This window comes from Heterodontus francisci, chromosome 34 (genome assembly GCF_036365525.1).
Source record: "Heterodontus francisci isolate sHetFra1 chromosome 34, sHetFra1.hap1, whole genome shotgun sequence".
NCBI classification, from domain to species: domain Eukaryota; kingdom Metazoa; phylum Chordata; class Chondrichthyes; order Heterodontiformes; family Heterodontidae; genus Heterodontus; species Heterodontus francisci.
In genome coordinates this window covers 45,443,287-45,469,083 of record NC_090404.1, presented here as the reverse complement: position 1 = coordinate 45,469,083, position 25,797 = coordinate 45,443,287, and the positions used below count along the sequence as shown (strand labels likewise).

Genomic DNA, 25,797 nt, shown 5'->3' with positions numbered 1-25,797 from the left:
CACCTAATCGTGATGGCAATATCCGTGGCCCAATCACACTGGTCACAAAAGCATCATATTACGTTCATTACAATATCACAATACTTCCATCATGCATGGACGTAAATGATTCTCCAGCTCTCCTTTTACTCGTATCCATCTTGTGAATAGTTCATACTAAATTTTATTATTTTTCTAGTGCTTCAACTGTCTCTCTCAACTTAAATTTTACTCCCAATACCTTGATAATTCAAAATGTTGTCTCACTCCATTGGCCATATTAACCATTTCATGCCATGCTGTTTGTCAAGTAGGTGAACATGTCTGAGAGCTGTTCTTCAGTGCATTTCACCATGCATTTTGCATGTTAGTTGCTGTACATGTAACAAATCACAACTGCACACTTACACCAGTATCCCAATATCATACCACACATTCTCGACTCTCAGGTGATCTGATCAAAAGATCAAAAAGGTGAGTGGGGAGTGGTGATGTCCGTCTGAGATCTTTGCTTACCTCCCTCTGCATGGTCCAATGTCTTGGGTAGTGGACAGATTATCAAAAGTAGCTCCTTTTTTGAAAAAAAAACTCATAGGCAAGGATACAAATATCTCCAAGAGGAAAAAAGCTATCGAATTACCAATCTTATCTACAATTTTCTGACTTTCACTGGAAAGTTCTAGACTTCTTGGAAGTTCTACACTATATTAATTTAATGGTTTGAATTCTAATTTCACCATTGTTTGTCCCCAGAATTCCATGTTAGGTCTTGCATCAGCCAGATCTAGTTGCTAATTCCCATTAATTATAATTCTATTTCATTTTGAGCCCAGGGGAATCTTTACATTCCAATATTCATAATATCTTTTAAACAGAAATCAAACATTCCCATTTGATGCCAGGTATTACTATATTTTCTTTGTTTTTTCTCTATCTTAGGTGACATTTTAATTTCTTAGAAGTAACTTTCTAAATTACACTGGATTTTCAACATCTCATTCCAAATTCAAATAACAGGAAAGCAACTTTGTTTTTTTTTTATATACCTAGACTGCTTTTTCATCTACTGTTGAATGAAATTTTGACTATCCCTTCAAATGTCAAATAAATTCCCCTTTGAGTGCTTTAAATAACCACTCATATTAATTCAATTTTGTTTATCGATTACAATTTTTTTATTAAAGGCCTGCTCAGGTCGTGAAAAAGAACCCGGCCGAGCCACAGCGGACCTGAGCCTGACCCGACCCGAGTCCCTCCGATTTCTCTCCGGACCCGACCCGACCCGACCATCCCTTAACTTGCCTTCTGACTCTGAACCTCCAGGAAGCTGCAGTGCATGCGTGCTGACGTCATGATGATGTCACTTGCACACTGCGCAGACTCAGTTTCATCCCAGACTCCCAGTTCAGGTATGTTTTTTATTTTCAATACTTAACAGGCAGCGGGAAACAGCGAGAGCGGAGCCGGAGCATAAAGAGACCAGGAGTGAGAGCGAGAGTTCACTCAGACAGGGGGACACAGCGAGAGCGGAGCCAGAGTATAAAGAGACCGGGAGAGAGAGAGAGAGTTCACTCAGACAGGGGGACACCGCGAGAGCGGAGCCAGAGTATAAAGAGACCGGGAGAGAGAGCGAGAGTTCACTCAGACAGGGGGACACAGCGAGAGTGGAGCCAGAGTATAAAGAGACCGGGAGAGAGAGCGAGAGTTCACTCAGACAGCGGCAGACAGCGAGAGCGGAGGCGGAGCATAAAGAGACCGGGAGAGAGCAGTGCTGGAGTATAAAGAGACCGGGAGAGAGCAGTGCTGGAGTATAAAGAGACCGGGAGAGAGCAGTGCTGGAGTATAAAGAGACCGGGAGAGAGCGGTGCTGGAGTATCATGAGACCGGGAGAGAGCGGTGCTGGAGTATAAAGAGACTGGGAGAGAGCGGTGCTGGAGTATAAAGAGACCGGGAGAGAGCGGTGCTGGAGTATAAAGAGACCGGGAGAGAGCAGTGCTGGAGTATAAAGAGACCGGGAGAGAGCGGTGCTGGAGTATAAAGAGACCGGGAGAGAGCAGTGCTGGAGTATAAAGAGACCGGGAGAGAGCGGTGCTGGAGTATAAAGAGACCGGGAGAGAGCAGTGCTGGAGTATAAAGAGACCGGGAGAGAGCAGTGCTGGAGTATAAAGAGACCGGGAGAGAGCGGTGCTGGAGTATAAAGAGACCGGGAGAGAGCAGTGCTGGAGTATAAAGAGACCGGGAGAGAGCGGTGCTGGAGTATCATGAGACCGGGAGAGAGCGGTGCTGGAGTATAAAGAGACCGGGAGAGAGCGGTGCTGGAGTATAAAGAGACCGGGAGAGAGCAGTGCTGGAGTATAAAGAGACCGGGAGAGAGCGGTGCTGGAGTATAAAGAGACCGGGAGAGAGCGGTGCTGGAGTATAAAGAGACCGGGAGAGAGCGGTGCTGGAGTATCAAGAGACCGGGAGAGAGCGGTGCTGGAGTATCAAGAGACCGGGAGAGAGCGGTGCTGGAGTATCAAGAGACCGGGAGAGAGCGGAGCCGGAGTATCAAGAGACCGGGTGAGAGCGGTGCCGGAGTATCAAGAGACCAGGAGAGAGCGGTGCCGGAGTATCAAGAGACCAGGAGAGAGCGGTGCCGGAGTATCAAGAGACCGGGAGAGAGCGGAGCCGGAGTATAAAGAGACCGGGAGAGAGCGGAGCCAGAGTATAAAGAGACCGGGAGAGAGCGGAGCCAGAGTATAAAGAGACCGGGAGAGAGCGGAGCCAGAGTATAAAGAGACCGGGAGAGAGCGGAGCCAGAGTATAAAGAGACCGGGAGAGAGCGGAGCCGGAGTATAAAGAGACCGGGAGAGAGCGGAGAGAGAGAGAGTTCACTCGGACAATGCCAGAGGTTTGAAAAATAGTCAGCAGTGACATCACAGGAAAGCTGCAAGGTGATTAGTTGGTGAGCAACTGCTGTTAGGGAATAACTCTAAATAGCTGGGTTCATAACTAAAGTGAAGAGAAAGGTCTATACAGTTCTTTTTTAATATATAGGTAGTGTTTTTTTTTGGTGGGGAAATCAAGGTTCCTGGTGTACATAATCTAATTTTTGGGTAATTTAAGGGTGTAAAAACAGAGTAAAAAAAAAGTGACATCACAGGAAAATCGTAAGTTCATTGGTTGGTAAGTAACTGCTAATTTGAATTACCTATTCTAAGTTGATTTCAGATTAAAGGTGAATAGGAGAAATATTTTACAGATTAAAAACTGAAGACAAGTCGGAAATTTAAAAAAATAAATTAAAATCTAATTAAATAAAATAGAGATGCAGGGCCAGGCGATGTGTTGTACCTGCATGATGTGGGAGCTGGTGGACCCCATTGTGGTTCCTGGTGAACACATTTTTATTTTTATTTAGAGATACAGCACTGAAACAGGCCCTTCGGCCCACCGAGTCTGTGCCGACCAAGAACCACCCATTTATACTAACCCTACAGTAATCCCATATTCCCTACCACCTACCTACACTAGGGGCAATTTACAATGGCCAATTTACCTATCACCTGCAAGTCTTTGGCGGTGGGAGGAAACCGGAGCACCCGGCGAAAACCCACACGGTCACAGGGAGAACTTGCAAACTCCACACAGGCAGGACCCAGAATTGAACCCGGGTCCCTGGAGATGTGAGGCTGCAGTGCTAACCATGGCGCCACTGTGCCGCCCAATCTATAGCAAGTGTTGGCTGCTCGAGTTGATGAGCTGGAGTCTGAGCTTCGGACACTGCGATACATCAGGGAGGGGGAGTGTTACCTGGACGCTGTGTTTCAGGAGGCGGTCACACTCCTTGGATTAACTACCTTGAATTCGGCCAGTGGTCAGGGACAGGAGGGTGTGACTATGAGTGAGGCAGGTAGAGGGATCCAGGAGGTAGTGCTGCAGGAGCCTCAGCCCTTGTCCTTGTCCAATAGGTTCGAGATTCTTGCTCCCTGTGTGGACGAGAGCAGGGACCGTAGGGAGAATGAGCAAACTGACCACAGCACCGTGGTACAGGGAGCCATTCAAGTGGGGGGAGAAAAGAGAAATGTCGTCGTAATGGGGGATAGTATAGTTAGGGGCATAGACACTGTTCTCTGTGGCCAGGATTGAGAGTCCCAAAGGCTCTGGTGCCAGGGTTCGGGATATCTCATCTGGGCTGCAGAGGAATTTGGAGTGAGAGGGGAAAGATCCAGATGTCGTGGTTCACGTAGGTACCAATGATATAGGTAGAACGAGGTTAGAGGTTTTGCTGAGGGAATATGAGCAGCTAGGGACTAAATTAAAAAGCAGAACCAAAAAGGTGGTACTCTCTGGATTACTACCTGAGCCACAAGCAAATTGGCAAAGGGTCAATAAGAGTAAAGAGGTAAATGTGTGGCTCAATGATTGGTATGGGAGAAATGGGTTCGAATTCGTGGGACATTGGCACCAGTACTGGGGAAGGAGGGAGCTGTTCTGATGGGACGGGCTCCACTTGAATCATGCTGGGACCAGAGTCCTGGCGAATCACATAACTAGGGCTGTAGATAGGGCTTTAAACTAAATAGTGGGGGGGAGGGTTCAGTTACATGGAAAAACAGGAAGTTAAAGGAGAAGGTAGGAGTGCAGGTTAGTGGTTGGGCTGATTGTTACCAAACTGCAAGAAGTATACTGGTTAAACCAGAAGAGAGAAGTAATAAACAGGCGAATAAAGCATCAGTGCTGAGGGACAAGTTAGGGGGTATAGCCCATATAAGAGTTCTATATACAAATGCACGGAGTGTAAGAAATAAACTAGATGAGCTGCAGGCGCAAATTCAAATGGAAGATTATGATGTGGTGGCCACTGTGGAGATGTGGCTGCAGGATGGTCGGGACTGGGAACTAAATATACCTGGTTACAAAGTTTACAGGAGGGACAGGGAAAATGACAGAGGGGGTGGAGTAGCCTTACTGATTAGAAATAATATCACCTCATTGGTAAGGGAGGATATAATGAGGGGAAAGCATCCAGTGGAGACCTTATGGGTGGAATTGAGGAACAGAAAAGGATCTAAAACTGTAATAGGTGTTGTGTATAGACCCCCTGGTAGCAGTTCTGAGGTGTTCGATTGTATAAATGCACAAATTAGGCAAGTGTGTAACAAAGGCAGAGTAGTATTAATGGGGGATTTTAACTTGCACATAGGTTGGGAGAGGCAGACTAGCACCTGTCAGAAAGGTAGTGAATTTCTGGAATGTGTTGGGGATAGTTTCCTACAGCAATAAGTCCTAGATGTCACAAGAGGACAGGCAATATTAGATTTAGTTATGAGTAATGAGCCAAATTTAATTAGTAGCCTAACTGTGCGTGAACATTTATCAAATAGTGATCACAACATGATTGAATTCAAGGTAGCGTTTGAAAGTGAAAAGCACGAATCGGCTACTAGAATTTTAGACTTGGGTAAGGCTGACTTTACCGGGATGAGACAGAGACTGTCCACTGTAAACTGGGTAGATCTGTTAATGGGTCAAACGATTGAAGAACAGTGGAGAATATTGAAAGAAACATTTAATGAAATACAGAGCGAGTATATACCCGAGAGGAAAAAGCTCCACTTCACAGAAAAAACAGCCATGGACAACTAAAGAGATTAGGGATAGCATTAAACTCAAAGGGCTTACAAAAATGCAAAACGCAGCACAGATCCGGCTGAATGGGATCGAAACAAAGACCAGCAAAGGGTCACAAAGCAGCTTATTAGAGCTACTAAAAGAGATTATGAAAGGAAACTAGCGAGGGACATCAAAATCAATAAGAAGAAATTTTATAGTTACATAAAGGGAAAGCGGGTGGTCAAGAGCAATGTAGGCCCACTAAAAGCTGAAAATGGAGATATGGTCATTGAGAATGGTGAAACGGCAGACATGTTGAGCAGGGCGGCACAGTGGCGCAGTGGATGGCACCGCAGCCTCACAGCTCCAGGGACCTGGGTTCGAGTCTGGGTATTGCCTGTGCGGAGTTTGCAAGTTCTCCCTGTGACCGCGTGGGTTTTCGCCGGGTGCTCCGGTTTCCTCCCACCACCAAAGACTTGCAGGTGATAGGTAAATTGACTGTTGTAAATTGCCCCTCGTGTAGGTAGGTGGTAGGGAATATGGGATTGCTGTAGGGTTAGTATAAATGAGTGGTTGTTGGTCGGCACAGACTTGGTGGGCTGAAGGGCCTGTTTCAGTGCTGTATCTCTAAATAAAAAAAAATAAATAAAATTACTTTGCCTCAGTATTTACAGTTGAAAAGGAGGATAACTTGCCAGAAGTCCTGAAAAAAATAATAGCTGATAGGGGACAGGGACTTAATACAATTAACGTAAGTAAAACATCAGTAACAAGGAAATTAATGGAACTAAAGAGTGAGAAATCCCCAGGACCTGATGGTTTCCATCTGAGGGTGTTAAAGGAAGTAAGGGAGCACATTGTAGATGCCCTAACTATAGTCTTTCAGAATTCCCTAGATTCAGGAGCGGTCCCTCTGGATTGGAAAATTGCATATGTCACTGCACTTTTTAAGAAGGGTGAAAGGGGGCACCGAGGAAATTACAGACCAGTTAGCCTGACATCTGTGGTGGGCAAGTTGCTGGAGTTTATAATCAAGGATAGGGTGACTGAACACCTGGAAAAATTTCAGCTAATAGGGACAACCAGCATGGATTCATGACGGGAAGGTCATGCCTGACAAATCTCATTGAATTTTTTGAAGAGGTGACCAAGGTCGTGGACAGGGGAATGTCTATGGATGTTATTTATATGGACTTCCAGAAGGCATTTGATAAAGTCCCACATAAGAGACTGTTAACTAAGCTAATGGAGTTGAGGGCAAATTATTGACATGGTTAGGAAGTTGGTTGAGTGGTAGGCGACAGAGAATGGGGATAATGGGTAAGTACTCCGATTGGCAGGATGTAACTAGTGATGTCCCACAGGGATCAGTGTTAGGGCCTCAATAATTCACATTCATTAACGACTTGGATGATGGCATAGTAAGTCATATATCCAAATTTGCTGATGATACAAAGTTAGGCGGCATTGTAGACAGCATAGATGATAGCATAAAATTGCAAAGAGATATTGACAGACTAGGTGAGTGGGGAAAACTGTGGCAGATGGATTTCAAGGTAGGCAAGTGTGAGATTATCCATTTTGGACCAAAAAAGGATAGAGCAGGGTACTTTCTAAATGGGAAGAGGTTCAGTCCAGTGGATGTCCAAAAAGACTTGGGGGTTCAGATGCATAGATCTTTAAAATGCCATGAGCAAGTGCAGAAAATAATCAAAAAGGCTAATGGAATGCTAGCCTTTATATCCAGAGGATCGGAGTATAAAGACACAGAGGTTATGCTGCAGCTGTACAAAACCCTGGTTAGACCCCACTTGGAGTACTGTGAGCAGTTCTGGGCACCATACCTTCGGAAGGATATATTGGCCTTGCAATGTCGGTTTACACGAATGATACCTGGACTACAGGGGTTAAGTTACGAGGAGAGATTACACAAATTAGGCCTGTTTTCGCTAGAATTTAGAAGGTTAAGGGGAGATCTGATCGAAGTCTTCAAGATATTAATAAGAAAAGAAAGGCTAGATAAAGATAAACTATTTCCACTGGTTGGAGATTCTAAAACTAAGGGGCAGTGTCTAAAAATTAGGACCAGACCGTTCAGGAGAGATGTTAGGAAGCACTTCTTCACGCAAAGGGTGGTAGTGGTTTGGAACTCTCTCCCACAAACAGCTAGAACAGTTGTTAATTTTAAATCTGAGATAGATAGATTTTTGTTAAGCAAAGATATTAAGGGATATGGACCAAAGGCAGGTATATGGAGTTAGGCCACGGATCAGCCATGATCTCATTGAATGGTGGGACAGGCTCGATGGGCTGAATGCCGACTCCCGTTCCTATCTTCCTATGTAACAGCAGAGCACTTACCGTGTGTGTCTGACCCGGACTCGGCCCAACCCAAGCCCGAAAGTTGGATCCGGAAGAGGGGCCCGACCCGACACACGTCGTTGGTTTCGGGTCGGGTAGCAGCCCTTTATTTCTTTTGCTCAGGCTTGGTGGTATTGCAAGGTTTTTTTTTATATTAAAGACAGAAGTGCTTGCAACTATCTCTCCTTCTCAAGTACTTAGTCTTGGAAGGTAACAAATAAAAGTTTTTGAAAAGGCAAAGCCTTTAGTCCAAATTGTGACATTTGATTTTTTAAAATTTTATTTAGAGATACAGCACTGAAACAGGCCCTTCGGCCCACCGAGTCTGTGCTGACCAACAACCACCCATTTATACTAATCCTACTTTAATCCCATATTCCCTACCACATCCCCACCATTCTCCTACCTACACTAGGGGCAATTTACAATGGCCAATTTCCCTGTCAACCTGCAAGTCTTTGGCTGTGGGAGGAAACCGGAGCACCCGGCGGAAACCCACGTGGTCACAGGGAGAACTTGCAAACTGCACAGGCAGTACCCAGAACCGAACCCGGGTCCCTGGAGCTGTGAGGCTGTGGTGCTAACCACTGCGCCGCCTTAATTGCTGATGTCTGCAATTAAGTTCTTAAAAAAAACTCAGCAGCTTTATGAATTTATGTTGGATCAGTTCTCATGTGGCCCTGGAAACCATTGTCACTTGTTTAAAAAAACACAAAGAATCCATTGTGGCTCAGCCCCTGAGCCCAATGGGTTAATTTGTCCAATTATATCTATCAATTTAGGAAATGTAAAATTTCATTATGTCCAATATATCTTTTTAGTCTCAGCAATGCAAATGTTATGTGGCGAATTAAACAGAAAAACAACAGCTGCAGCGGGGTTAATTTCTTTGCTTGTCTCCAAGGGGACGGAGCAAAACATTCTCACATGCGTCACTTTATGTAGCCTTCTTTAGAAAAAATGTTCCCGATTGAAAAAGAACTAAACTCCATGTTAAACTGTTTTTCCCAATTACTTTGGTATCCTTAGGGTTTTAAAACAAAAATCATTAGTAACATTATCAACTTCAAAGGAAAGTATCTCCACCAGGGAAGACAGCATTTTAGATTAAACTCCAATTGTTTCCAAACTTTTTAACATCTTTGGAAGAGGTTTCGAACCCAAGGATTTTTTTGATGCAGCAAAGATGATTCCAAATTCCAATTCACCGTAATAAATGTTTAAAATTCAAAACTGTCAATGTTATACGAGCAAGCCTTATATCCTTAATTATGAAATCCCTCATACCATGACTTCATAAATTGAAAGTTCATTGTGGCCACCAATGAAATTCCAGTTTTCCCCACTTAACACGTCAGTTAACCTTAATAATTTAAACTTAATTCAGACTTATTACCTTATAATACTTGTTAACTACACACAGAACAGAATAGCACATGCCTTTTTTAAAGAAAAGGTAAATTATGTCATTTTCTTGTTCTTCAGGCACCATTTCAAATGACTGTAATAAAACCAAAACCTAAAGAAAAAGTTATTTAACATTCTTACAACAAAAAACTTAACACCAGCCTCTTACACAAACTTTTAACAGACAGAATCTTTCCTATATCCCCTTTTTTTATCCTTACACCAATATCCATTTCCTGATGCTACTTAAAATGTCAGTAAGACTTGTCTTTAATTTAAACTGCAAAAAAAAACAAGGGCAGGTTTTAAATTTTGGCCCAATGAAAACAGTGTTTTAAACTTCAAATCGGATTTCTGCCAGGCATCTGTGTTAAATTCCCTGTCCCGATCCCAAGGAACACACAGGTTCAACTAGTTCACAACCAAAATGTGACTCAAGGTTCCCACAAAAATACGCACGTGTAAAAATAGAACAAGTAACAGACTCATGCTTTCAACATTAAAGCCAAACTACAAAGTGTTAATGATTTGGCTCTACAGAACACAAGCCACACAGATAAGGACATTCATTCGTTGAAGCTTCCAACACTCTCACTTTCAAACAAAAGACAGTAACTTTCTTTTGCTCACTTTACATTTCACTAAAAATATCTTAAGTTGTCCCTCTTTCCTCAATGTGATGACTCTCAGCTTCCCACTGCAGCTCTCCCAAATTTTTATTCTAACCACCGTCCTGATTGGAGGTCAGGACAATGCCTCCCACAGTTACTGCAGACACAATTGCCTGTTATCTCCTCAATTTTCCCCTGCAATTTGTAAATTTGAAGGCAGCACTGAGAGTGATCAACTTCCCATTGAGGTCTGCTCATCACTTCTCTTAGTGCTCCCTTAGTGTCTGCCAAAATTTTTCCTGAGTGTCAAACACGGCTGCACCAGCGTTCAGGTTAGAGACACGCTGCTGTAATTGAGCGGTCGTACGCTTGTGGCACAGCTCCAAATCTCGAACCCACTGGTTCAGTCGATCAACTCTTTATCTTTCTGAGTAGTAGTCTCTTAGATCCGCTGAGTGCTGTAAGCCAGAAGGTTTTTTTTTTGCCTTCTCTATATTTAACTTCTTCTGGCTCTTATTATCTTGAATGAACTCTACATTTTCCTTGTATTTCTGCTTGAAGACCTGTTTAACATCTTTAGACAACATGACTTTATTATTCTCTTTATATATTCTCGTATAAGTGCCTTTGGATCACTGGTGGGTCCGTTAAGGTCTCCACACTCCCCAATAGGATTTTCCCTTCCAAGACGCATGTTGGCCGGTCTCGCGAACTCAAGATCCTTCCTTTCTCTCAAAAAGCGTTCACAATGCGCCACGTCCCATCTGCGATGCCAAATTGTAAGATTTGACAAGATAGGGGTGTTTTATATCCCCTTCTAAGGTGGGAACCGATTTGGAAGCACAATGCTTGTTATGAATTGACTTTATTGAGATAAAGGTAAGGACAAGTTTAAGTTTTCAGATAAACCACAGTCACAAACTCAGGCAGTAATTAACAGTCCAACACAGATACTACCCATATTAGAGACTGGATGGCAGAGTGCATGACTATTTCTTTTGCAGCTATTGGTCTTCAAGTTTTAGGTCTCTCTCTCTCTCTTGTCTCTTGTTGTTCTCTGTCGCACAGTAGCAAAGACGAGACTCCTTTTATCTTGACAGCTTTCCAGTTAACCCTTCCCTCTCCCAATCAGTGATTGGTCTTGTATTAAAGGATGCCTTTCTTAACCAACCAAGGATCGTTTTGTGATGGTTACTAACCTTTTGGACTTGTGTAATAAAAGCAAAATGCTGCGGATACTGGAAATCTGAAATAAAAACAAGAAACGCTGGAAAGACTCAGCAGGTCTAGCAGCATCTGTGGAGAGAGAAGCGGAGTTAACGTTTCAGGTCAGTGACCCTTCTTCAGAACCCTTCTCTCTCCGCAGATGTTGCCAGACCTGCTGAGTATTTTCAGCGTTTCTTGTTTTTATTTCAGTCCCCCTTTGTGTTGACTACTTTATCTCGATGCTTTTACATTTGGAGGTTCATAGAACATAGAAAAATACAGCACAGAACAGGCCCTTCGGCCCACGATGTTGTGCCGATCCTTTGTCCTCTGTCAAGGACAATTTAATCTATACCCCATCATTCTCCTTTATCCATATACCTATCTAAAAGCCGTTTGAAAGTCCCTAAAGTTTCTGACTCAACAACTTCCCCAGGCAAGGCATTCCATGCCCCTACCACTCTCTGGGTAAAGAACCTTCCCCTGACATCCCCCTTATATCTCCCACCCTTCACTTTAAATTTATGACCCCTTGTAACGCTTTGCTCCACCCGGGGAAAAAGTTTCTGACTGTCTACCCTATCTATTCCCCTGATATCTTATAAACCTCTATCATGTCACCCCTCATCCTTCTCCGTTCTAATGAGAAGAGGCCTAGAATGTTCAGCCTTTCCTCGTAAGACTTATTCTCCATTCCAGGCAACATCCTGGTAAATCTCCTCTGCACCCTCTCCAAGGCTTCCACATCCTTCCTAAAATGAGGCGACCAGAACTGCACACAGTACTCCAAATGAGGCCTTACCAAGGTCCTGTACAGCTGCATCATCACCTCACGGCTCTTAAATTCAATCCCTCTGCTAATGAACGCTAACACCCCATATGCCTTCTTCACAGCCCTATCCACTTGAGTTGCAACTTTCAACGATCTATGCACATAGACCCCAAGGTCTCTCTGCTCCTCCACATGCCCAAGAACCCTACCGTTAACCCAGTATTTTGCATTCGTGTTTGTCCTTCCAAAATGGACGACCTCACACTTTTCAGGGTTAAACTCCATCTGCCACTTTTCAGCCCAGCACTGCAACCTATCCAAGTCCCTTTGCAGACGACAATAGCCCTCCTCGGTATCCACAACTCCACCAACCTTTGTATCATCTGCAAATTTACTGACCCACCCTTCGACTTCCTCATCCAAGTCGTTAATAAAAATCACAAACAGGAGAGGACCCAGAACTGATCCCTGTGGCACGCCACTGGTAACTGGGCTCCAGGCTGAGTATTTACCATCTAAGACCACTCTCTGCCTTCTATCAGTTAGCCAATTCTTAATCCAACTGGCCACATTCCCCACTATCCCATGCCTCCTGACTTTCTCCATAAGTCTACCATGGGGGACCTTATCAAATGCCTTACTAAAATCCATGTACACCACATCCACTGGTTTACCCTCATCCACTTGCTTGGTCACCTGCTCAAAGAATTCAATCAGGCTTGTGAGGCAAGACCTACCCCTCACAAAACCGTGCTGACTGTCCCGAATCAAGCAGTGTCTTTCCAGATGCTCAGAAATCCTATCCCTCAGCACCTTTTCCATCAACTTGCCTACCACCGAAGTAAGACTAACTGGCCTGTAATTCCCAGGGTTGTTCCTATTCCCTTTCTTGAACAGGGGCACAACATTTGCCACCCTCCAATCACCTGGTACCACCCCCGTCAACAGAGAAGATGAAAAGATCATTGCCAGCGGCTCTGCAATTTCATCCCTTGCTTCCCATAACATCCTTGGATATACCCCGTCAGGCCCGGGAGACTTGTCTATCTTCAAGTTATTCAAAAACCCCAACACATCTTCCCTCCTAACGAGCACTTCCTCGAGCTTACCAGTCTGTTTCACACCGTCCTCTTCAGTAATACACCCCTTCTCATTCGTAAATACCGAAGAGAAGTACTCATTCAAAACCTCACTTATCTCTTCCGGCTCAACACACAGTCTCCCGCTATTGTCCTTGACCGGACCTACGGTCCCCCTAGTCATCCTCATATTTCTGACATACGCGTAAAAGGCCTTGGGGTTTTCTTTTATCCTACCCGCCAAGCATTTTTCATGCCCTCTCTTAGCTCTCCTAATCCCTTTCTTCAGATCCTTCCTGGCCATCTTGTATCCCTCCAGAGCTATGCCTGTGCCCTTTTTCCTCAACCTTATATACGCATCCTTCTTCTTCCTAACAAGACTCTCAACCTCTCTTGTCAACCACGGTTCCCTCACATGACCATCCCTTCCCTGTCTGACAGGGACATGCTTATCAATGGCCCCTACTATCTGCTCCTTGAAAAAGTTCCACATTTCGACCGTGCCCTTCCCTGCCAGCATATGCTCCCAACTTATGCTCCTCAGTTCCTGCCTGACAGCATCATATCTACCCTTCCCCCAATTGTAAACCTTGCCCTGTTGCACATACCTATCCCTCTCCATTACCACAGTGAATGCTACAGAATTGTGATCACTATCTCCAAAGTGCTCGCCCACCAACAGCTCTATCACTTGCCCTGGTTCATTACCTAGTACCAAATCCAATATTGCCTCCCCTCTGGTCGGGCAGTCTACATACTGAGTCAGAAAAGCTTCCTGGACATACTGCACAAACACTACCCCATCCAAACTATTCGATCTAAAGAGTTGCCAATTAATATTTGGGAAGTTGAAATCCCCCATAATTACTACCCTGTGACTTCTGCTCCTTTCCAAAATCTGTTTCCCAATCTGCTCTTCCACCTCCCTGCTGCTATTGGGGGGCCGATAGAAAACTCCCATCAAGGTGACTGCTCCTTTCCTGTTCCTGACCTCAACCCACAGTGCCTCAGTCGGCAGATCCTCCTCGAAAATTCTTTCAGCAGTTGTTACACTATTTCTAACTAACAATGCCACCCCCCCACCTCTTTTACCACCATTCCTAATCTTATGAAAACATCTATAACCAGGTACCTCCAAGAACCATTCCTCCCCCTCACCTATCCACGTTTCAGTGATGGCCACAACATCGTAGTCCCAAGTGCCCATCCACGCCTTCAATCCTCATCTCATTACAAGGCAAATCTACACAGTCTGCTCTCAAAGTTTCACCCTTTTGCTGCAAGTAATCATTTTACAACTTGACATAATCTCCCAGAATCCCTCTGCCTTGACATCTTGTCCATACCATGCCTTATTTCCTATGTTTTTCCACTTTACCATGTTACAAAGAAGGGTTCTAATAAAGCTAAGTGTTAGTTTATAATAGCTGGACTTTAACAGTTAGTATGCTGGCTAGTAACTTATAGTAACCTGATAATCTTACACCAGAATATGAATAATTAACTGGGGGAAAGCAAACTTCAATGGGGTAAGAATGGAGCTGGGGCCAATAAAATGTATTCAAAAGTTGGTAGGAAAACTGGTAACTGAACAATGGGCAACCTTCAAAGAAGAGATAGTTCAGGCACGGTTGAGGTATGTTCCCTTGAAGGGGAAAAGTAGGGAAAACAAATCCAGAGATCCCTGGATGAAAAAAGAGGTAGAGATTAAGATGGAGAAGAAAAAGTGTGCTTATGACAGATGCCAGGTAGAAAACACTATTGAGAACCAGGCTGAATGTAGTAGAAAGTCCAGAGGGGAAGTGAAAAAACAAATAAGAGAAGCAAAGAGAGAGCAAGAAAAGAGACTGGCAGTTAACATCAAAAAGAATCCCAAAGTTTTTGATGGACATATAAACAGTAAAAGGGTGGAAGAGGAAGTGTGGGGCAGATTAGGGACCATTAAGGGAACTTACACATGGAGGCAGAGGGACTAGCTGAGGTATTAAATGAATATTTTGCATCTGTCTTTACCAAGGAAGAAGATGCAACGCAGACAATGTTGAAAGAGGAGATAAGTCAGACACTAGAGAGGTTTAAAATTGATAAAGAGGAAGTATTAGATAAGGCTGTCTGAATTTAAAGTGGATAAAGTACCAGGGCCAGATGAGTTGCATCCAAGGATACTGAGGGAAGTGAGAGTGGAAATTGCTGTAGCACTGGCCATAATTTTTCAGTCTCCCTTAGACTCGGAGGGGTGGTGCCAGAGGATTGGAGAATTGCAAACATTACACCCTTGTTCAAAAAAGGGTGTAAAGGTAAGCCCGACAGCTTCATGGCAGTCAGTTTAACTTTGGTGGTGGGAAAACTTCTAGAAAAAATAATTTGGGACAAAATTAATAGTCACATGGACAAATGCCAGTTAATTAAGAAAAGCCAGCATGGATTTCTTAAGGGAAAAGCATGTCTTAACTACCTTGCTGGAGTGTTTTGAGGAGGTAACAGAGAGGGTTGATGAGTGCAATGCTGTTGATGTGGTGTACATGGACTTTCAAAAGGCATTTGATACAGTGCCACACAACAGACTTGTGAGAAAACTTCTAGCGCATGGAATAAAAGGATTGGTAGCAACGTGGATACAAAGTTGACTGAGTGACAGGAAACAAAGAGTAGTGGTTAATGGATGTTTTTTTGGGTTGGAGGAAGGTTTGTAGTGGAGTTCCCCAAGGATCAGTGTTGGGACCCTTGCTTTTCCTGAAATATATTAATGACAGAGACCTTGGTGTACAGGGCACAATTTCAAAGTTTGCAGATGATATGAAACTTGGAAGCATTGTGAACTGTGAGGAGGATAGTGCAGAACTCGAAAAGGACATAGACAAGTTGGTGGAATGAGCAGACAGGTGGCAGATGAAGCTCAATGCAGAGAAGTGCAAAGTGATTCATTTTGGTAGGAACAGCATGGATCGACAATATAAAATAAAGGGTACAATTCTAAAGGGGATGCAGGAGCAGAGGGACCTGGGTGTATATGTGCATAAGTCATTGAATGTGACAGTACAGGTTGAGAGAGCAGTTAATAAAACAAACAGTATCCTAGGCTTTATTAATAGAGGCATAGAGTACAGGAGCAAGGAAGTTATGTTGAAGTTGTATAAGACACTAGTTCGGCCTCATCCAGTTCATGGGTGCCGCACTTGAGGAAAGACGTGAGGGCATTGGAGAGAGTATGGAAAAAATTCACAAGTGGTTCCAGGGATGAGGAATTTCAGTTATGAAGATAGATTGGAGAAGATGGGACTGTTTTCCTTGGAGCAGAGAAGGCTGAGAGGTGCTTTGATAGAGGTATTCAAAATCATGAGGGGTTGGGGCAGAGTAGATGGAGTGTTCCCACTTGTGAAAGGATTAAGAATGAGAGGGCACAAATTTAAAGTATTTGGTAAGAGAAGCAAAAGTGGCATGAGGAAAACTTTTTCACACAGCAAGTGGCTAAGTTCTGGAATGCGCTGCCTGAGAACGTGGTGGAGGCAGGTTCAATTGAAGCATTCAAAAGGGAATCAGACAGTTATATGACAAGGAACAATGTGCAAGGTTACGGAAAGAAGGCAGGGTATTGGAACTGAGTGAATTGCTCTTTCGGAGATCCAGTGTAGACATAATGGGCCGAATAGCCTCCTTCTGCTGTAACAATTCTGTGATTCTGTGAACCCACCTCCTTCTCTCCTGCTGGAACCGCGCCCTCTGCCTCAGTTCCTGCTGGTCACGCATGGTCACCTCACACCGCCCACCCAGCTGATTCCTATTAGCTCCGGACCAATAGGAAGAGCGGGGGTGGGTTGGAGGCCCTATCGGTCGATGGGCCCTCCAACGAATCGGAGCGAGAGAGTGGTGGGGCTTGTGCCAAGGAAGGGGGTGGCTTCCGCCCTCGTGTCGCACCCAGCTCTTGCTATTAGTCGGCAGCTGCCGTCAATCACCCAGAAATTGTGAGCTGTCAGGTCAGAGGTCAAGTGCCGAGTGCGCAGGCGCGTTGCGGAACAGTGTTTTCCTCTTGGGATGTTTTACTGGAGTCGTGTTGCTGAGTGTTTCTAAACTCTGTCTCCCTATCCCAGTAATGTCGGTGGATTGTAGGTTGCTGTGAGTGTTGGATTATATTGTCTCTCCTCATTCTTCCTCCTTGTCCCACTCCGAGTTCGAGGCTGCAGGCTCCGGCTACTCACAGCGCGTGAAACGTTAACTCTGTTTCTCTGACCACAGATGCTGCCCAACCTGCTGAGTATTTCCAGTATTTTCTCCTTTAATTTCAGATTTCCAGCATGTACAATATTTTTTTTTGTTTTATTGCAGGCATTGCTCACAGAACTGAGTCGAGAAACACAGACGGACCAATTAAGAGCTGATTTGTATCAGGGTGGGTGTTGGATGTGGAATTCGGTCCCTGATGTCTTGTATAGGTCTTTTTGTTGCATAGTTTGATCTGGAGTGGAAATGGAGGAGCAGCTGCTGGCTTTAATCCCGAATACTTTTGAGCCCAGTCAGGCCCAGCAGTTTCCAATGTGAGACTGTCAAGGGAGGTAGATTCCAATGGGAGATGAGGTTGCTAAACAGACACCAACAACTTAGTGTAAAAGATTATTGTTTCAGTAACAAGTATTTCTGAAGAGGCTTTTAATCCAGTTTACATCTACACATGTTACTTCATTCCTGGGATATGGGCGTCACTAGCCAGACCAGCATATATTACCAATCCCCAGTTACCCATTGAGAAGGTGATTGTGGGCCTTCTTCTTGAACCGCTGCAGTCTGTGTGGTGAAGATGCTCCCACAATGGTGTTAGGGAAGGAGTGACAGGATTTTCACCCAGTGATGATGAAGGAATGGTGATAAATGTCCAAGTTAACATCAACTTGTATTTATATAGCGTCTTTAATGTAATAAAATGTTCCAAGGTGTTTCACAGGAGTGTTTATAAAGTAACATTTAACACTGAGTCACATAAGGAGATATTGGAGCAGATGAGCAAAAGCTTAATCAGAGAGATGGGTTTTAAGAAGTGTCTGAATCGCGGATGGTGAGGTGGAAAGATGGATAGGGTTAGGGAGGGATTTCCAAAGATTATGACCTTGGCAGCTGAAGGCAAAGCCATCAGTGGTGGAGCAATGAAAATCAGGGATGCTCAAGATGCAGAATTGGATGAGCCCTGATCTCTCGGAGGGTTGTAGGGCTGGAGGAGATTATAGAGATAGTGAGGGGTGAGGGCATGGAGGGATTTGAAACCAAGGATGAGGATTTTAAAATTGAGGTGCTGCTTAACTGGGAGCCTGTGTAAGTCAGTGAGCACAGTGGTGATGGGTGAACAGGACTTGGTTCGAGTAAGGACACAGGCAGCAGAGTTTTGGATGATCTCAAGTTTACGGAGGGTAGAATGTGGGAGGCCGGCCAGGAGTGTGTTAGAATAGTCAAGTTGCGAGGTAACAAATACATGGATGTACGTTTCAGAGGCAGATGAGCTGAGACAGTGGTGAAGTCTGGTGATGTTACTGAGGTGGAAATAGGTGGTCTGAGTGATGGTGCTGATATGCAGTCAGAAGCTCATCTTGGGGTCAAATATGACACCAAGGTTATGAATGGTCTGGTTTAGCTTCAGACAGTTGCCAGAGAGAGGAATTGAGATGGTGGCTGGGGAGTGGAGTTTGTAGCAGGAACTGAAGACAATGGCTTCAGACTTCCTAGTATTTAAATGGATGAAATTTCTGTTCATCCAGTACTGGATGTCAGACAAGTCAGGATAGTGTGTGACTTGGAGGGGAACTTGGAGGTGATGGTGTTCACATACACCTGCTTGCTTGGTCCTTCTGGATGATGGCAGTTGATGGTTTGGGAGGTTCTGGTTGAGTTGCAGATGTATAAAATCTCTCTGCTCTCCCTGTCCCTCCCACCTCGCCCTGACTCTTTCCTCTCATAGAGGCAGAGTCTTGTGTAGGTCCAGATTGGGTGGCCGGTTCCCTTCCCTGAAAGTCATTAGTGAACCGTACGTCAATCCAGCAACTTTCATGGTCACTTTTTCTGAGTGCCGGCCCCATAATTTACCAGATTCATTCAGCTCCATTTCACAACCTGCCTTTGTGTTTTTGTGGGATCTCTCACCTTTTCTTTCTGTTTTAAATCAATTTCACAGGGTTTTAGAAGGGGAGGAATTGCTGCTGTGAAATACAAAGCAAACGTCAGATCAGGATCTGAAGGAGTCGCGCAGTTTATCGTAACCTGAATATCACTGGATTTTGAATGTGAAAGGAATAAGCAGCGATCACAGTGGGGAGAAACTGTACACATGTTCTGTGTGTGGATGAGGTTTCAGCTGATCATCTGGCCTGTCAAGACACAAGCACAGTCACACTGAGAAGAAACCATGTAAATCTGGGAACTGTGGAAAGGGATTTAATTATTCAGTAGAGCTGGAAACTCATCCACGCAGTCACACTCTGGAGAGGCCGCTCACTTGCTGCGGGTGTGAGAAGGGATTCGCTCAATCATCCTACCTGCTGAGACACCAGTGAGTTCACATTGGGGAGAGACTTTTTAAATGTCCAGACTGTGAGAATTGCTCTAAAAGTTCTGCTGAACTGATGTCCCATCAACATGTTCACACTGACGAGAGACCATTCAGGTGTTCTCACTGCGGGACTGGGTTCAAGCGATCATCTGACCTCACTATACATGAACGCATTCACACTGGGGAGAGACCGTTCACCTGCTCAGAGTGTCGGAAGGGATTCAATACTTCGTCCGCCCTGCTGACGCACCAGCGAGTTCACACTGGAGAGAGGCCATTCACTTGCTCAGAGTGTGGGAAGGGATTCACTACTTCATCCAACCTGCTGACACACCAGCGAGTTCACACTGGGGAGAGGCCATTCACCTGCTCAGAGTGTGGGAAGGGATTCACTACTTCATCCAACCTGCTGACACACCAGCAAGTTCACACTGGGGAGAGGCCATTCACCTGCTCAGAGTGTGGGAAGGGATTCACTACTTCATCCAATCTACTGACACACCAGCGAGTTCACATTGGGGAGAGGCCATTCTCCTGCTCAGAGTGTGGGAAGGGATTCACTACTTCATCCAATCTGCTGACACACCAGCGAATTCACACTGGGGAGAGGCCGTTCACCTGCTCAGAGTGCGGGAAGGGATTCACTACTTCATCCTTCCTGCTGGCACACCAGCGAGTTCACACTGGGGAGCGACCGTTCAGTTGCTCAGAGTGTGGGAAGGGATTCACTACTTCATCCAACCTGCTGACACACCAGCGAGTTCACACTGCGGAGAGGCCGTTCACCTGCTCAGTGTGTGGGAAGAGATTCACTACTTCATTCTTCCTGATGGCACACCAGCGAGTTCACAGATAACTCGGGGATGAGCAGTTTCTGCCAAATGGCGGGTTTCTGACCTTGAGGCTTCGGAAATCCACCATTGGCTTCTCCCTTTCCGACCTTAACCCCTGACAGTTACGATTTTTTAAAAATGCCGGACAACCACAAAACTGTTTTTAAGTTGTCTTTTTATTTTCTTCCACCTTGGTGGAAATGAACTTCAACCAGGAAAACAAGTGGCATACTCCTTCACAACTTTAGTGTATCAGTCTTCTGTGAATGGCCAAAAAGGAGGTGTGTGTCTACACAGACCTGTCATGGGGAAGGTGGTAGAATCGATTATTAAAGAGGCTCTTGCTGAGCACTCAGAAAAACTCAAGGTAATCGGGAATAGTCAGCATGGGTTTGTGTAAAGGGAAATCATGTTTAATCAATTTTTTGGAGTTCTTTGAAGGAGTAACATACACTGTGGATAAAGGGGAACCCATTGATGTACTGTACTTGGATTTCCAGAAAGCATTTGACAAGGTGCCACATATAAGGTTTTTGCACAAAGTAGAAACTCATGGTGTCGGGGGTAACATATTGGTATGACTAGAAGATTGGCTGGCTGGCTGGCAGAAAACAGTCTGCATAAATGGGTCATTTTCTGAGTGGCAGGATGTGACGAGTGGAGTCCTGCAGGGGTCTGTGCTGGGGCCTGAACTTTTTACAATTTATATCAATGACTTAGATGAGGAGAGTTGATGGCCTGGTAGATAAATTTGCAGATGACACAAAGATAGGTAGGAAAGTATGTTGTTAAGAGCTCATAAGGAGGTTGCAGACTGATCTAGATAGGTTGAGTGGGCAAAATCTGGCAGATGTGGGAAAATGTGAAGTTCACTTTGGCAAGAAGAATAAAAAAGCAGAGTATTACTTAAACAGAACGGCTGCAGAACTCGGAGATGCAGAGGGATCTAGGTATTCTAGTATGAGCCACAAAAAGTAATAAAGAAGGCTAATGGAATGCTTTCATTTATTATGAGAGGAATTGAAAATAAAAGTAAGGATGTTATTCTTCAGTTATACAGGACATTGGTGAGACCACATCTCAAATACTGTGTGCAGTTTTGGTCTCCTTATTTAAGGAAGGATGTGAATGCATTGGAGGCGTTTACTAGACTGATACCTGAAATGGGCAGGTTGTCTTATGAGGAAAGGTTGGACAAACTGGGCTTATTTTCAATGGAGTTCAGAAGAGTGAGGGGAGACTTGATTGAAGTATGCAAGATCCTGTACAGTCTTGACAAAGTGGATGTTGAAAGGACGTTTCTTCTTGTGGGTGAGTCCAGAACCAGGGGGCACTGTGTTAAAATTAGGGCCTGCCCTTTTAGGATAGAGATGAGGACAAAGTTTTTCTATGAGGGTTGTGCGACTTTGGAGCTCTATGCCTCAGAAGGTGGTGGAGGCGAGGTCATTGAATATTTTTAAGGTGGAGGTAGATAGATTCTTGTTAGGCAAGGGAATCGAGGGTTATTGGGGTAAGTGGGAGTATTGGATTCGAAACATAAACAGATCAAGCATGATCTTATTGAATGGCAGAGCAGGCTCAAGGGGCGGAATGGCCTACTTCGGCTCCTAATTCATATGGCACCTTGCAGATTGTATATACTGTTATGGAGAGCAAGCTGGTTACAAAAGAGAAAGCAGAGAGTGGGGGTTAAGAGTAGCTACTCAGACTGGCGGAAGGTGGGAAGTGGTGTTACACAGGGATCGGTGCTGGGACCACTGATTCACCATTTACATCAACAATTTAGACTTGGGAATTGGAAGTACAATTTCAAAATTTGTGGATGACACCAAATTGGGAGATGGTGTTACTCCTGAGGAAAACTGAAAAAATACACAAAGATATTGAACTTGCAGAATGGGAGTGTAATTGGAAAATGAATTTCAATATAGATAAATGTGCTGTGATGTATTTTGGTAGGAAGAATAAGGAGGCCACATACTAACTTGGAAAATAAGAGTCTAAATGGGGAGAGGAGCAAAGGGATCGAGGGTACAGATGGGCGGCGCAGTGGTTAGCACCGCAGTCTCACAGCTCCAGGGACCCGGGTTCGATTCTGGGTACTGCCTGTGTGGAGTTTGCAAGTTCTCCCTGTGTCTGCGTGGGTTTTCCCCGGGTGCTCCGGTTTCCTCCCAAAGACTTGCAGGTGATAGGGAATAAGGGATTACTGTAGGGTTAGTATAAATGGGTGGTTGTTGGTCGGCACAGACTCGGTGGGCCGAAGGGCCTGTTTCAGTGCTGTATCTCGAAATAAAAAATAAATAAATAAAGATACACAGACCAACAAGAGCAGCAACACAGATTAATAAGGCCTTCGAAGCAAATAAAGAATGACGGTCCATTTTTAGAGGGATAGAATTGAAAAGAAGTGAATTTATGTCCACCTTGTATTGAACCTTGGTTTGACTACGTTTGGAGAACTGAACAATTCTGGTCTCTATTATCAAAAGGATTTGGAGGCACCGGATAAAGTGCAATGAAGATTTACAAGGTTGTTCCGAGAACTGAGAGGATATACTTATTAGGAAAGGCTGAACATGCTGGAGCTCTTTTCTCAAGCTGAAGGAGATGACTGATGGATAATCTGATAGAGATATTTAAGATGATTAAAATGTTATACAGGCTGGACATAAAGAAAATGTTTCCACTTGTGGGCGATTCCAAAACTAGTGGTGATAAATATCAGATAGTCACCAATAAATCCAATAGGGAATTCAGGAGAAACTTCTTTACTCAAAGAGGGAAGAATGTGGAACGTGTTACCACAGGGAGTAGTTGAGGTGAACAGCAGAGATACAGTTAAGGGAAAACTAGATAATTACATGATGGAGAAAGGAATGGAAGGATATGATGATCAGGTTTGATGAATTGTGCACCATCTTCTTTTCCAAAGATCTCTTAGCTTCTCCAATAGATGCATTTGTCTCCTTCAATTGTGGGTGATATTTATTCCTATTCTCCTGGAAACAGAATCCATCTTGTTCCAAAATGTGTTCACAGTAAGATAGTTTGGGGAGTCGGGTATCATTCATCCCTCGATCTATGCTGACAGCTAAAATCCGAGACAATTCCTTAGCAAGGATTCTTCGCCATATATTTATCAGAATACTGAAACACTGCTTTCTTAAAGTCCACTCCCCAGTAATATTTGTGCCACACAAGTGCCAGGCAACAAGGATCTCCAACAAGAGAGAATCTAACCATCTTCCCTTGACATTCAAGGGTGTTACCATCACTGAATCCCCCACCATCAACACCCTGGCGGTTACCATTGACCAGAAAATTAACTGGACCAGTCATATAAATACTGTGACGACAAGAGGTCAGATGCTGGGAATTTTGTGGTGAGTAACTCACCTCCTGACTCCCCAAAGCCTATCCACCATCTACAAGGCACAAGCTGGAAGTGTGATGGAATACTCTCCACTTAGCTGGATGGGTGCACCTCCAACACTCAAGCAGCTTGACACCATCCAGGACATAACAGCCCGCTTGATCAGCACCCCATCCACAACATTCACTCCCTCCATCACTGACACACAGTGGCAGCAGTGTGTACCAGATACAAGATGAACTGCAACAACTCACCAAACCTCCTTCCACGGCACCTTCCAAACCCATGAATTTTACCACCCAGAAGGACAAGAGCAATAGACACGGGAACACCATCACCTGCAAGTTTCCCTCCAAGCCACACACCATCTTGACTTAGAACTATACCTGTTCCTTTACTTTGCTGGGTCAAAATCCTGGAACTCTGTTCCTTACAGCACTGTGGGTGTATCTACATCAGATAGACTGCAGCAGTTCAAAAAGGCAGCTCATCACCACCTGCTCAGGGGCAATTAGGGATGGGCAACAAATGCTGGCCTTGCCAGCAATGCCCCCATCCCTTGAAAAAACTCCCCGAGTCTGCAACCTTCAGCAGAGTCAGTGGTGGAGTTTCACAGCAGGAGTGATCCTGGAGTAACTGTCGGGATTGCTCCCCTGTGGTGGTTCCTGGTTGTGCATCCTGCCGTCTAACACTAACACATCAATTGGGAATTCCTGGCAACACTGCAGATTCTTCTTTATCTGGAAATTAACTGACTATTGTATAATTGTACTTACAGATGTCATGCAGAATTTAACCAATTTATTTTCAATGGGACTATTTTAAATGAGTTATCACCTGCCTTAAAATGGTCAACTCAGGACTATCACACAAACATGTTAAACCTTTGTACAATAATTATCACAGTCATTTTCAAACTGAAACCTGCCATTTCAGTCAGGCACAGATCCCAGTTTTACACCAATCTCAGATTTGACAGCATGTTTCCAGCATTCACCATTGTTCTTCCTGACTCTAAACACCGTTGTAAAGGAGCCTTCTGTTCCGTGCCCAGGAGCTCTGAACCATGGAAGACAGCGTCTGGGACACATTTCTTGCAGGACTCAGGAAGGGAGACGAGAAAGACCAAAGTGCCGTTTGTCCCTCTCAGTGTGATCCTGAAGGACTGTGTTCAGGCTGAAGTTCTTTTCCTGCTGTACGATCCTCCCCCAGATTGTCCTTTCTGAGCTCCAGCCAGGTGATGCTAAACACTCAGGTGGGAAAGACGACAAATCTGCATCAACGTATTTGAAACAAAGCTAAGTTATTTGACATTTATCCAGAATATTAACCTCCAGCCAAGTTACAGGCTTATTAATGTCAGCAGAAACAAATTTACAGCACAGAAGGTGGCCATTCAGCCCATTGTGTCTGTGTCAGCTGAAAAAAGATATCCAGCTTAATCCCACTTTCCAGTTGCTAGGACCTCAGAGACTGTTAATATAAAAAATGAGATATGAAGCCGCAGACCAATAACAAATTACACATTTTCAGTCCTTTATTATAACAACTAAACTAAAAGAAATCCCCAATTAACTAAATAACACTTTGGAAAGAGCTGATACCCCAAATTACAATCAAAGGTATTTTCTTCACTTATTCAACACTTGAATATCCCTCACTACACTTATACATTACTCAGTCTTTTTTGATGACAAAAGCCTTTGCAGTTAAAAGTCCCAAATTCCTTCCAGTTTGATAGGCTGGATCTCCCAGACTTTTCAGGAAAGGAATATTTTCCTTTGCTCACTTCTCCAAGCACTTCTGACCTGGACATCCGTGGATAATGTGATTTCTGGTGATCCGGGGGCTGTTTACTGCTCCGGAAACTTGGATTTTCAAAAAAAAACAAAGTTCAAGTTTCCACAGCCTTTCACTGTATATCTTCAGAGAGCAGGTGTTCACTCTCTCTCTCTCCAGCTGCCCCTGCTGGGTGCCTTCTCTTACAGCTTTCCTTGAGGCCTCACCCCGATGGGTTCTCTTCTTCCATCCTGCTTGAGGCCACAATGTGAT

At 44.4% G+C, this 25,797-nt stretch overlaps 2 protein-coding genes across 2 annotated transcripts in view; one reads left to right on the top strand and one right to left on the bottom strand.

Annotated features, from left to right (window-relative positions):
- Nucleotides 1-23,344, top strand: part of LOC137348450 (zinc finger protein 850-like) — a 75,982-nt gene extending 52,638 nt beyond the window's left edge. Inside the window, exons 5-6 of the mRNA XM_068013757.1 lie at nt 10,626-10,732; nt 19,545-23,344. Of these exons, the coding sequence (XP_067869858.1) occupies nt 10,626-10,732; nt 19,545-20,395 (958 nt within the window). The 3' untranslated portion in view covers nt 20,396-23,344. The remainder of the gene's footprint in view (nt 1-10,625; nt 10,733-19,544) is intronic.
- LOC137349432 (zinc finger protein 229-like) overlaps nt 1-25,797 on the bottom strand; it is a 188,127-nt gene that overhangs the window by 116,312 nt on the left and 46,018 nt on the right. The window lies entirely within an intron of this gene.